This window comes from Cucumis melo, chromosome 1, assembly GCF_025177605.1.
Source record: "Cucumis melo cultivar AY chromosome 1, USDA_Cmelo_AY_1.0, whole genome shotgun sequence".
In the NCBI taxonomy this organism is placed as follows: Eukaryota; Viridiplantae; Streptophyta; class Magnoliopsida; order Cucurbitales; family Cucurbitaceae; genus Cucumis; species Cucumis melo.
In genome coordinates, this window is record NC_066857.1 from 248102 (window position 1) to 261772 (window position 13671).

General features: G+C 31.0%; 2 protein-coding genes across 2 annotated transcripts; one reads left to right on the forward strand and one right to left on the reverse strand.

The window, feature by feature from the left end:
* Window positions 1–48: 48 nt before the first annotated feature.
* On the reverse strand, window positions 49–3644 carry LOC103495213 (serine/threonine-protein kinase SRK2E). Its single transcript, XM_008456687.3, has 9 exons — window positions 2866–3644; window positions 2006–2080; window positions 1828–1929; window positions 1690–1743; window positions 1479–1571; window positions 1131–1223; window positions 907–1011; window positions 728–826; window positions 49–652 (listed from the first exon to the last, which is right to left on the reverse strand). The coding sequence occupies exons 1-9, from the start codon at window positions 3040–3042 to the stop codon at window positions 353–355; spliced, it is 1098 nt and encodes a 365-aa protein (XP_008454909.1). The 5' UTR covers window positions 3043–3644; the 3' UTR covers window positions 49–352.
* A 7537-nt stretch (window positions 3645–11181) lies between these two features.
* Window positions 11182–13624, forward strand: LOC103495215 (transcription factor HHO6). Its single transcript, XM_008456691.3, has 5 exons — window positions 11182–11623; window positions 11761–11972; window positions 12134–12521; window positions 12809–12885; window positions 13006–13624. The coding sequence occupies exons 1-5, from the start codon at window positions 11443–11445 to the stop codon at window positions 13294–13296; spliced, it is 1149 nt and encodes a 382-aa protein (XP_008454913.1). The 5' UTR covers window positions 11182–11442; the 3' UTR covers window positions 13297–13624.
* Window positions 13625–13671: the final 47 nt, after the last annotated feature.

A 13671-nucleotide genomic window follows, 5' to 3' on the forward strand; every position in this document is an offset into this window, starting at 1 on the left:
CTATGTTTCCTAATCACATTATTGGATGCAGATTATGAGAACAGAGGATTGACAAAGCAGTTCAAATATTTTCTACAGAAAAATTTACAACGGTAAAGGATGAAGTGTTCGTCTATGGGGGTGATAGACAAATTATACAGAGAAAGCACTTTTAAAAGGTGATCAATAAAACCCCAAACCAAGGAAAAGCTAATATATATATAGGAACAGATGGATTCACTGACTCGGTTCATGGATCACAATTCTATTGATAAACCTCTATCCTATGGTCTCAAGATCTCTCCAGCCTTCATCGTCCAAGTGTATGCTACAAATGTGTGTTTTAGTTTGTCCTTTTCAATCCTATTAACAATTACATTGCATAGACAACTTCTCCACTGCTGTCGATATCGAGATCAAGATCAGCATCGCTCTCTTCATCGTCTTCCATTTCGTCATCGATATCAAGGCTGCCGGTAAGGTATTGGTTGAGACTCTGTGTTCCTGCAGCTGGAAGGCCAGCTTCAGCTATTATCTGCATAATCTCTTCACTGGTTTGCATTGGTTGATCAGGCTCTTCGTATTGGCTGTTCATTGTGTTTTCGTCTACAAGGTCGGCTGGAAGATTCTTCAGAAACCACTCATGATTCCTTATCTCCGGAATTGTAATCCTCTATCCCAGATGATTTTAGTTAAAAACATCAAATCATATCGACAAAGGATTGTTAACAAGAATCTAGAGTCTAACCTTAGTTGGGTCGGCAACAAAAATCCTAGAGATCAGATGGCGGCACTCAGGAGAGATAAGTACATAATCGGGAATTGAGTATTGTACATTTAGGATTCTCTGCAATAAACAATCAAATCTTTTAACCTAAAAGTATTGGACCCAGAATTATAAATGCAGCAAATTTAACCCCTACTTACCTGAATTGTTTTTCGAAAGTTTTTTGGGTCCTCAGGGTCCTCGAAGGGGTATGCACCAACCAACATGACATATAAGGTCACACCACACGACCATACATCTGCAATCTGAAATATACCGTCGGTAGACCCAAAAAAGAAAAATAATCTCAATCTTAAAACACATCACAAGATAGAATGGGCATATTGATACATGTGCACATATATAATTATCTTATAACGTTTACCTTGCCGTCGTACTCTTTTTTAAGCAAGACCTCAGGAGCAATATATGCAGGGGTCCCAACCGTTGATTTTGGCTGTGAATGCAGCACAGAAGACTGAAAGGAAAACACCGAATCAGAATGTGCAAGCAAACAAAGATAGAACTAGATGCAAATACAGTTGAATCATGGAAAGTTAACTTTCCATTCGACAATTAACAGATCACATCAAGTAAAACAGATTGATATGTAGTGGAACAGTTTGTTACTCCCAAAATTTTAGTCCCTACAACATGAGTCATCGTAATTATCTAACATAATTCAAGGTTACGGAAGCATTTGTAGAGCAGAAACACAAGAAGCCAGGTCTACCTTTGAGTATCCAAAATCACAAATCTTCAAACGAGGAGCAGGACTTCCATCCAGCAATGTATTCTCCAATTTCAAATCGCGATGACATACTTGCTGCAGAACATGTGTAAAAAATAACAATTACTTGAATTCTTGTGTTTCTAACAATGACTTCTGCTTCTGGGGGCACAAAGGAAATGATAAAAGCCACCGATATAAATTATTTACATACCATTGCATGACAATAGCTAACACCAGATATAAGTTGTTGGAAGAAGAAACGTGCCTGCAGATCAATATAACTTAAAAAATCAGATAATGATGGTGTTGGAGGATCTAAATCAAGAATTTTAATGCACCTAAAACAAACCTCATCCTCGCTGAACCTTCCAGCATTGCAGATCCGTTCAAAGAGCTCTCCTCCAGATGCATATTCCATCACAATTGCAAGATGAGTTGGGGTCAAGATCACCTGTTTCCACGCCATAAATTAGGTGAAAACATTCCGCCTGGGTGAGGATGAAGCAAAATGAAAGAATAAAGCAAACCTCCTTGAATCTGACAATGTTAGGATGCCTTAAAGATCTGTGGTTTATTATCTCTCGCTTCACATTTGCATCTATCTGTCGAATGAAATGGAGTTGGTAAATACTACTAAACCGCCATTTGATGAAGAATTCTGACTGAAGTAATTAAATATTGTATTAATTTGATTACATGTTGTTACTAAACTAATGCAAGCACTTCTTTTCACCCCTAAATATAATGTCTTGATCTCTTCACATTAAATTCAAATAATTAAAACTAGATTTATAGATATTATGTACAAGGCAACCCTCAGATAACATGACCATAACTCAAAGATTAACCCATTTCCTGGCCTCCACATGTGGTGTAATAAACTAAATAATAATAATAACTTATACTCCATAAAATGTCTTGGAATTCATAATATACTAATGTTTGTTAAATCATCGAACTTTTACATCAAATATATGGCATTTCCATGTTCTCTATCACAACAATATTTTTGTTACACTAATATCATAACCCGTATAAATTCATAGTGACTGACGGCAATAGCAAAGACTTAGGAAAGTAGAAATGAAATTGAAGAACATCACAAACATTTTATTTGTAATTCATAAGAAACAAAATTTTTAAGGCGTAAGTAGCTCTAAATTTTCTCTCATATCAACAACAAGAACAAAAGAAAACCATCTTCAACCGATTATAGAAATCCAAAACACAAGAAACACATAAAATGTATACTATCGGAAGCAGATTCAGAATAGTTCAAACTAACTCACCTGAATCAAAGAAGATTGAAACAATCCTCATTCAAAATTCAAACAATAGGAAGAAATAAACATAATAATATAGCAATGACAGTTACCAGCTGACTAACCTTCTCACCTCTCTCGATGTACTTGACGGCCACGAGCTCTCCAGTTTGCTTATCCCTCATCAATCTAGCAATACCGAAGTTTCCAGAGCCAATGTCGCGCACAAGCTCATAACGATCGCTATCGTGCATGATGGGAATGTCCATTCCTGGTCCAACAGTAAGTGCGGAGCGATCCATTTGTTCTGAGAATTATATGAATCCGCTTCGTGGGAAAGAAGTTCCCGAAGCAGTACGCAAAGAAAAAGGAAAATCGAGAAGGAAGAAGAAAATGATTGATGTTGTGGCGCGAGGAGAGCCAGTGAAATGAGGAATGGGGAAAGGGGAAAGAACAGAGCACGTGAAAGTTTACCAAACTTCACTGCCTTTAATTTATCAGCAAAGCAACGGAGAGAAGTTTATTTATAAAATCACACACTGAGAAATTCCTTTATCATCTGTCTACTTGAAGTAAAAATCAAATCGGGGTTTCTAGGGTTTCTGAAAAGAGGCGGTGGATAGATTGATCGATTGATTGATGATGATGATGATCAGAGCTCGTGAATCGAATTGAAATTTTCTCTCTCTCTCTCTCTCTCTGTCTCTCTTTCTATTTCTGTGGTTTTTCTTTTAGCTCCAAAAAACTTCTTCTCAGCATTGGGAATTGGACAGATTTTTCTTTTTAACTACAAATTTTAGTGGGGAAGAAGAAGATGATGAAATGATGATGATGATGATGATGATGATGTTCTTATTTTTATCCTCTCAAAGTCAGTGAAACCCTCCACCTAAAATGACTTAACTACCCTCCTTTTTTCAAATATCTTTTTTATTATTTATGGGCCCATCCAAATAAATGGCTTTGTCTAAGTAAGTAGTTCGGGCTTTTATGGGCTTGGGTCCATCAAAGTAAATATATATTTTTGTTTATGCAAAGTAAGAATTCAGTCCCTCAACTCTAATTAATAATCACTCTTTTATCCCCTTAATCTCTTTTCAGGTTCTGATCTCTATGAAAATTTAGCATCAAAACAAGTTTTTTCTTCTCTTTTTTTAACCAAAATTAAGTGATTCTTGTTTTGGAAAGGTGTAAATTATTAGTGTGATACAATATTTATATTCTAGCCTCTCATAAATATGGATTTGCAATCCATGATTCAAACTACTAATTTTATACGATACTAATTTTGAACTACCATACACAAATTTACGGATTAGTTTTTTATATCTCCTTTCAACATTTAACTACTTTCTTTACTTGTGTTGTTGAACTAGTTTAATTCTTTTGTGTGTTTTATTGTGTTCTTTTTCCTGTCTTTTAATTTAATTAGTTGTGGTTTCTTTTTTTCTTTTTTTTGACCTCAATACCTTTTAAAATAGTATTATTTGTAACTACAAATTACTCAATTTATAGAAAACTTTTGTTAAAATTTAATGAAATGGATAGTGAAAATCACGAAATTTTTTAAAACAACATAAGAACAAGACTAGCACACTCGTTTTAATAATTAAGTCATTGACGTTACATTCAACTATAAAAGTTTTTGTTTCCATATGTTAATAGGCTCTTTATTTAGGATTTTAAAAGCATTATTATCATAACATAAAAGTTGGATTTTGAAACTAAAATCCTCTTATTTTCAAAGAATAATATAATATAGGTAATTAAGGTAAGCATTGGATTATTTCAAGCAAATATACAGCCAACAGCTAAATAACATCAAACCTAAAAATGTTCAATCTTCTTCTAACCTTTGTTCACATCTCACAATAAAGTTTTCTTCTAATATTTCTAACATGCATGTGTTTTCTTTTTATTCATATTGAAAATCGTTTATATATATCTTTTTGTGATTTGAATAACAAAACCAATTGAGGGTGAAACTCATTCTTAATTAGATATTAGATATATATATATATATATATATATGATTGTCACAATGTCGTAGTTGTACTGGGCAATTTTTTAACTAATAATGTGAGTATATATATAGCTCATTTTATCTAAGATCGTACGTACTCTCAATTAGAAAAATAAAATGTTTGTCAATTCAAAAGCTTAGTTCAACTAGTATATATATCCAAAAGTAAGAGATCGTTTTTAAAATATTTTTAATGGGAATATATTATTATTAGGATGGATCATATTACAAGGAAAAATCACATGTGAAATAGTGTAGATTGATGCATATGTAGCACTTTTTTACTAGGAAATAACAAACATTTTTTAAGGATCGGACATTTTGGTACCTTAAAGCTCCTTTTAATAATGCTATATGAATGTGGGTAACATGTCCTTCATCATTGAAAAGTGAAAAAGGAGAGATCTTTTTAAGCCCAATTTTAAATTAGTGAACCCAATTCAATCTCTTTTTCTTTTTCTTTTTCTTTTTTTTTTCGTTCTAAAAAAACGAATGTGACTAATATATTAATTCTAATTTCTATTCTATTACAAATGTTAGATCTTTATATAAAAAATGTTATCGTGATTAAGTTTTTATTCGATTTAAATTATGTAGCCAACTTAAATATAGCTCTATTTCTTTAAATAGAAGAATCGAATTGCCATTTTTTAAATTTTTTGAATGTAAAAGAAAACAATAGATTAGATGAATGTCTTGTCTAATTAACTAAGCTCGAAAAATTGTTGATGGACCATCTCAACTAATATACTCGTGAAAGAGACCGATCACAATATTGTTAAATATATTTGTATACACATGATTCCACACTTTTGTCCTTTTTTTTCCTTAATTCTTTAGAATTGACCAAAAAGTGCAAGGATTGAACAACTCAAAGGTCATTGCATTCCCTTTTGAATGGCTCAAAGAGTATTTTCTTAAAATATTGCTCTCATCATGGGTCAAAGAGTGTACATAATTAAGATTCTTCAATAGCTTTTCCTTCCAATCCTCACCATTAAGTACCAAAAGCAAAAATGACTATGATGTCCCAATTCATATTTATATATTAATTAGTTTTTTTTAATAGTTTACTCTCCATGTTATAATATTTCAATATCAAAACAAAAGTTTTAGGCTTTATTATAAGAATAATGTCTATTCAAAAAGTATGTGAAGTTCCCAAATTCAAGTTGAGAATGTTAAGGATAAAGATTAATGAAAAAGGTTTAAAAAATTAGCATAAATGACGTAGAAACGTACTAAATTAGGCTCTATACTTTAGTTAGTGTCATGCAAACTCAAACAAAAACGGTTACATACCTAAAACATAAACATGAACATCCCTTTAAGGTTTTTTATGGTAAACAATTTTATTGGTTTTTTACCGGTTATAAAATGCATGATGCCTTTAAAACTAGTTGTAAATAAAAACTGATTTGCAAATAGTTTCAACTTCTCTATTATATTTAATCAGAAAGTCCCTTTAATTAAGGAAAAATATTATAGATAGCAAAAAAAAAAAAAAAAAGTCCTATTTACAAATTTAACTAAAATGTTTATAGGTTAATAACTTTCGATTAAGTATGGTTTTGGTTTGGGAGTTGTTCAATATTAGTCCTAATATTTTTGTAATAAATTTTAAATTTAGTCATGTAGTTAAGTTTATCAATTATAATCGTTGTTAATGTTTCAAGTTAATGATAAGGAGACAACAATACAAACAATAAACAACATCAATCATAATCAAATTACGTTTGCAACTTATCTAAGTAGACATCATAAAGAAAAATTAAATAGTTTTGCAATTGAAACTTATTATGATTGATCAATTAACATAATCTCGTTACCATCACACAAAGAGATGTTAAAAAAAATACAACGAGAAGGCCCGACTTATTTTCTATCTTAGTGAAGTTCTTTGAGATCGAGGCTTGATCGAGGAAGAAAAGATACCCTTGTTTTTTCATTTATTTAACAACTTTATTTTCAACTTTTTAAATGGATTATTATCGGGCTAAGACATTTTTATTCAAGAAAAACACTCTAAAATTTCTTTAAAATATACTTAAAACATATACGGTTTCTAAACAAATAAGATTGTATATAATCTCTAATATATACATTCGTTGAGATCTTGATTTTTTTCAAATGATTGTAGACACTTTTAACACACATTGCTAGGCCAGAGACCTCTTCGTCCTCATTTAGTCTAGAGAAAGGTCTCCAAATTCACATTCTTTATCCTTGGTATAATCCAAGTTCCTGCGTCTCACATGTTAAATAGCTAGACATTTACAACAATGTAAATTTTGATTGGAATAGATAAACATGCTGTAAATTTATCGCTATCTACTTTTTATATGAAAAAGAAAGTATTTATTACAAAAGAATTCAAGAGCAAGAAGAGTTTTGTTACGAGAAAAAACTAAAGAGCAAAAAGAGTTCAAATGAATGGAAAATAAAAATGAGGAATAAAATGTTTATTTTTAAAGTGAAATTGACGAGAGAATCTTCAAGGTAGAAGCATAGGACAAGTTTGTTTGTAACGTCAAACAAATTCATACAAATGTGGTCTTCTAAATGTTTTTTCTTTTATTAAAAAAAATGTAATTACATTGTCAAAAAGTTCAAAAACAAATAAAAACATTTTATAGGCCTCTAAAGCTTTAGTTTTGTATTTTTTTTTCTCCAAATTTGTATGGAATCGTATATTTATATTTCAATTTGTTAAAATTTACAGTAAATAGTTATAGTCTCATTATTTATTACACGTTAAATTTTTTTAAAAATTATTTATTGGGTTTAAAAAATACTTTAGATTACAAAATATTTAAATGTATGACACAAGTTGCAACATATTGGACGAAAAAATTGAATGACATAATGCATTTGTATTTTATGTATTGACTATAGTTAGACAATAAAGAAAACATAGGGTAAAATTGAATAAAAAGTAAAAATATACAATTTTATTTTTATTTGATAATAAAATATTATAAAATGAAAACTAAGAGAGTAAGAGGAGTGGGTGGGGAAAGAAGGAATATAATTGGGGAATGTGAGTGTGAATAGAAAAGAAAGAAAGAAAGAAAGAAAAAGGGAGAGATAGAGAGAGAGAGGATGTGGTTTTGGAACAGTCAAAGACAGCATCTTGGACACCGACTCAGGTTTGTAGCTGACATTATCTCTTCCCTACAAAAACAATTTCTCAAACAAACTATCTTTCCTATCCAATCCTATTATTTTCTCCTCTCTTCTTTCATCCCCACTTGCCCTACATATACATTTTCATTTACCTCCAAATTCATTGCTTTTTCTAAGAAAAAACATGAACTAATAAATAATAAATAACAATTTCCTAATTTTCAAATCTAAAATGCATTAACCAAAATAAAATCAAATTTTCTACAAGTTAAGTTTAAAAAAATTTAAATCTTCCAACTTATTTGATGATCTTGAATCTAATCATACAAGTAATTGCAAATATATAAAATAAATAAATAACTTTAAACTCAAATTTAAATCGAAACAAAGAAAAAAATCTTATTTTATAGGTTTCTTATTTATGTAATGACTTTGTTTAGTCAACGTGGAGAGTCGGAGATTTTGAACTTTTAAACCTATTAATCAATATTATAATATATATAATTAGACTAGTTGAATTATACTTTGATTAACTATGTCATAACGTATATTTGTCGTCTTAAAAAGGTTCTAATAGAAAACAACAGCAAATTCATTATTTAAAAATTATCTTTGTTTTAATACAGACAACTCATCCTAATTGTAATTACTTTAAGAAGAACTAAATAATACGATTACATGGGCACACAAAAAAATCCACCGACAAAATAGTGAAAATCAAATACATGCAAAAATAAATAAATAAATGAATCAAACCTAAGTTATAAACTACAACGTATCTTTTTCAAATGAACTAATAATTATGAACAGAGCATCATTTTCAACTATTAAAATGGATTGAAATAATTTTGGTTTAAATTTAAAATTGTAATTATATTAAAAAGAAATACAAAGTGAATATACATAGGTAAAGCCAAAACCACCACAACTTGAGCTTGGGTTTAGGAATCCCTTTAGAAGCAGAAGATTCCCTTGGAAATTTGGAATGAAAAAATTGCACAACCAACAAATAAGAATCTTCACACTAGAAAAAAATAAAAAACTCAGGTTGTAAATTTCAAGGTAGGTATAAAATATTAGAGTCAAAATTTTAAAAATAAAATAAAATAAACAATAGAGGAGAAGAAAGAAAATTGTCATGCTCATAAATCATAATTAATTTGGTGTGGGAATCTCAATAAACTTTACTCTCAAAATGGTAAATTCCACATTGGTGGGCTTGTATTAAAAAAAATTGTTTATATATATCTAAAAGATTTAAAGAGAAATGTGAGAATTCAAACATATTAGGTAGAAAGTTTTATATATATCTGTCAAGTCATGTCTTACTTCACAACATTGACCACATTTTAGTGCATATTTTTGGGTTAAAAGGCTCATTATTGCTTGGGATTCCTTTTGTATCCAAATTCCAACAAATTAAATAAGTTATTTTTAATTCATTTTCCTTATTTATTATAAATTGTAATTGTGGTATTAGAGTTATTTGTTCTTTTCTTAAAAAAAAAAAAAAAAACTCTAAGCCTACTTTTAATTAAAAAATATCACTCGTGGTTAAAAAGTTTCATTTTTTTTTTCTTTTTTCTAACCTATCCCATCCTTACCTTACTCTATGGACATGGACATTGTTAAGTCTTAGTTCAACAAATATTAAGGGACCGTTTGGGGAAAGGGCTAAGTTATGGGGGTTAGGGTTATGATAAATCTAAGATTATAATAAAATGTGTTTGGGGGAAGGGTTACGGAGGAAGTGTTATGATAAGATGTATTTGGGAGAAGGGTTATATGGGTAGGATTAAGGAAGAGTTGAAGAAGAGTTAAGGAAAAGTTGAAGAATGGTTAAGAAGTGTTGAAAAATGGTTAAAAGAGTTAAAACTATGGTTAATAGTTTAGAGATTCAAATCTTTCATGCCACTGTTTGGTGTACTAAAAAACAATGATTTGACTCCTAAGAGTTAATATAACTTTAAGCATTAATATTTTATAAATTTAGTAATATTTATTATTTTGTTAGTAAAAAGTTATGGAATGAACAAGTGACTTTAAAAAAAAGAAGTGCCTTACTCTAATTTGAATTTGAATTTATAGTTAACCTATGGGATTCAAATTTTATTGTGGTGTTTGAATTTGAATGATGTATGGATTTCAAGGGTTATTTGTGTGGGTTAATGTATTTGTTTGGCTTGTATATTTATATGTCTAAAATTCAAGTGATATCACATTTTAGAAATATAGAGAGTTTGGTTGATTTTTATCTACAACATTTCCTTCTAGAAAATAATTAAAAAAATTTATCAAATTATACTTAAATGTTAGGATTGCATCAATTTAAACTTTCTTAGCATTAGATTTTTTTTTTATTTTGTTACAAGGTCTATTTGTGATGAAAAATCTCATCGAATAATTGTTTGTAATTTATAATGTGTTTTTTTATTTTGTTACAAGAACCGTGAATATTTTTGTGAAAAAAAATTAATTAATTAATTTTTACTCCAAATTATATCAATTTTCCACGCGGGTATATAATGAAAAGTGATTAGTATTCATTTTTGGTATGAAGGGATTAAAGTATAGTGTTTGAGTTTAGGTATGATACGTGAATAAACTAATATCATATAAAAGAATCTTTAACGATATATAAAATAATAGTTAAGAAACACTTTGAAAATGACATTTAGCTTCCAAGTTAAGCGTGCGTAACTTGGAAAATCATGATGATAAAGTCGTAGAGATGTAAGAGAATATTAGACCATAATATAAAAAACTTTCATATATATATTACATAATTTAATTTATATTAAATTGTTAAAGTAAAAATCACTTTTAGTTCATCCACTCTTAGGGAAGTAACAAATTAACACATGGAATTTAAGGTGTGTTTGGAATACATTTTTAAATATTTAATTCAAAAAATAAGTTATTTTAAATAATTTTCACAAAAATGAATTTCTCAAAAATTTGCAATGGTTTAATAATTACAGAGTTAAAAGTAGAACCAAAACTAAAGGATAGAGAAATCAATGTGCATAAATTAAATTATTTATATTTTGTATCTTTATTATTTTGAAAAAACTTAAAAATACTAAGGTATATGTTTTTTTAGAGATGAACATTAGCTAAACTTATATTGGAGTATAATATTCAATAATCAGGAAATTAGAGATTCTCTCCATCGGTAATTATTAAAAGAAATAAAATTTTAACCTAAAAATATTAATAACTGTGTAATTAAATTAAATTAAATGAAATGAAAAAGAGAAGGAAAGAAAGAAAAACGCGACGACACGAGAGTGGGTGGGGTGTGTTGTATTTTTTGTTTGTAGAGAAGGGTCGTTCGAATCTGCGCTTAAAACCGGCGATGCGTTCTCTGCATCTGCAAGGCAGAATCTCCGCGTCTTATTCCCTTCATTTTCTTTGTTTCTTCCTTTCACACTCTTTCTCTTCAAACCCTTAAAATTCCCTTTCTATATTCCCATGTTCTTTCATCTATTTCTTCACCTTCTACCTAATTTCTGATTATTCCCCATCTGGGTTCTCTCAATTTCATCCCCAAATGCCTTCTCTTTCTCCTCCCAACACCATCTCTCACTTTCTCCATCAGATTTCCTCTCTTTCCAATCCCTCAGACAGGGCCTCTACACTCCATTCTCTTATCACCAACTTGGAGGATGAAATGAAGAAGATCGATGCCTTCAAGCGCGAGCTTCCCTTATGTATGCTTCTATTGAACGATGGTTAGTTTCTTTCCGCTTTTTCTTTGATTTTCCTACATGGGTTTTTCGATTTTGTTTGATTTGTTCTTGATGGGTTTTGGGATTCTCTGGATTTAAACGTTTTTTTTTCCTTCTCCTATGTGTTTTGTGTTTTCTAGCTATCCTTGCTTTGAAAGACACTTCACTGCAATGTGCTTCTTCTTGTTCTTCTCCAAAACGTAAGCCAGTTTTGGAGGAATTCATGTCATTGAACAAAGATTCTTCCGATGAGAATGAGAAGGAAGAGGATTGTAGAGATAAGAAGGAATGGATGAGCTCTGTTCAGTTATGGAAGACGGATGACTTGCAAAATACTCAAATCAAAACCAAGGTAGATAACGATAAAACTAACTCTGTGATTGATGTGATGTGTTGTTCTTGCATTTTTATGTCTGAAAATGAAATAGTAAAAGTCTTGTTTGTTGTAAAATTATGGCCAATTCAATTAGGGTGAATGTTATTGAAGAGTTTTTTTTTTTCCCTTTGTGATAGAGGAATGAGGGGTGGGGTTATGTAGCTGCTGCAGAGGATCGGATTCATCGAAAGAAGAATGAAGAGGGATTATTTGTTGGGTTCAAGCCATCTTCTTCTGCTTTTCCAGCCTTGGCTGCTGTGAAGAAGGAAGAGAAGATTGAATCTCCCATTTGTGCACTTTCTTTAGTCACTCCCAACTTGAAGACTACTAGAGAAGAGTCGGTTTCCTGTGTTTTGCGGTCAAGTGGCAACCGAGCAACTTCTACTTCTGCTGCTGATATTCAATCGAATCTACGGACGGCGTTGCCACCTCAACAGCAGCCTGCCCGAAAGCAGAGGAGATGCTGGTCGCCAGAGTTGCATCGGCGGTTTGAGAATGCCTTGCAGCAACTTGGAGGTTCACAAGGTGAGAATTATACGTGGGATCATGAAAAGGATTTTTCATGCTTTTTACATGTTTGAATCAATTGCTAGTTGATTTTCAGTTTCGATGATCACTTTTCTGTTGACTTCTCGTATGAGAGATTGGGGGTTAATGGATGAATCAAATCAGTTCAACTAAGCTTAGAGTAGATCATCATAAGCATTTTGCTTGAACAAGAGCTATTAACATTTGTGATCACTGATCATTTTTCTTGAAATTTTTTTGCATTCAAACTGTTTCTAACTCGAGCGTTTTTCGATCAAATGCAGTTGCAACACCGAAGCAAATAAGAGAGTTGATGCAGGTAGATGGCCTAACCAATGATGAAGTAAAAAGTCATTTACAAGTAAGGACCCAAAAACATTAACATTCTAATTTGCGATTCATTTCCCTGAAAGCTTGATGACATTACAAAACTTCTAAATCAATGATGATAACGAGAACAATCGGTTGCTTGTCGATGCAGAAATACCGTCTTCATACCCGGCGACTTCCAACAACTCCAGCTGCCCGAGCTGCAGACCAATCTCCTGTTGTTCTAGGAGATTTATGGATGTCCCAAGATGGGTGTGGTGAATCATCAAAGGTGAGCAGTTCTCAGTCAGCATCACCTCAAGGGCCGCTCCAGTTCGCTGGAAACGGAGGGTATTCCACGACCGGTGGCTACAGTATGGAGGATGATGAAGATACTAAATCCGAAAGCTATGACTACTGGAAATCTCAGGCTCACACTGGCAAAAGATGTATAAATATTTGAAGCATAAAATACAATACATTGGAATTTGTCAATTACTGAAGGATTGTCCCACACAGTACATAAAAGAGAAGAGAAAAGAAGAAAAATGAAGATCGATATCAAATATCAAATATCAAAAGCAGAGAGAATCTGAGAAGCTGTGAATTATTTTTGCAGGATTAGTTTGATTTTTTTTTTTTTTTTTTGGAAAGAATCTGAGTTTTTTCTTTATATCCTTTTGATTTCTTTTTTCTTCCTTCTCTTGGGGAATTTGAGATTATAGTTTCTCAAGATGTTGTTTGTATTGAAAAAAAAAAGTTATATATTTCATCTCTTCATTTTTATCAAATTTACATCTTCCCACACTCTAAAGTTCATATATTTCTGTGCTTCTCT

Excerpts from the sequence above, each read along its gene's own strand:
- LOC103495215 (XM_008456691.3), top strand. The coding sequence starts at position 11,443 with ATGCCTTCTCTTTCTCCTCCCAACACCATCTCTCACTTTCTCCATCAG. Across the intron at positions 11,624-11,760 it reads TATGCTTCTATTGAACGATG|CTATCCTTGCTTTGAAAGAC; the intron begins GTTAGTTTCTTT and ends TGTGTTTTCTAG. Across the intron at positions 12,522-12,808 it reads GCAACTTGGAGGTTCACAAG|TTGCAACACCGAAGCAAATA; the intron begins GTGAGAATTATA and ends GATCAAATGCAG.
- LOC103495213 (XM_008456687.3), bottom strand. The coding sequence starts at position 3,042 with ATGGATCGCTCCGCACTTACTGTTGGACCAGGAATGGACATTCCCATC. Across the intron at positions 1,744-1,827 it reads GAAGGTTCAGCGAGGATGAG|GCACGTTTCTTCTTCCAACA; the intron begins GTTTGTTTTAGG and ends ATTGATCTGCAG. Across the intron at positions 653-727 it reads TTGTTGCCGACCCAACTAAG|AGGATTACAATTCCGGAGAT; the intron begins GTTAGACTCTAG and ends CATCTGGGATAG.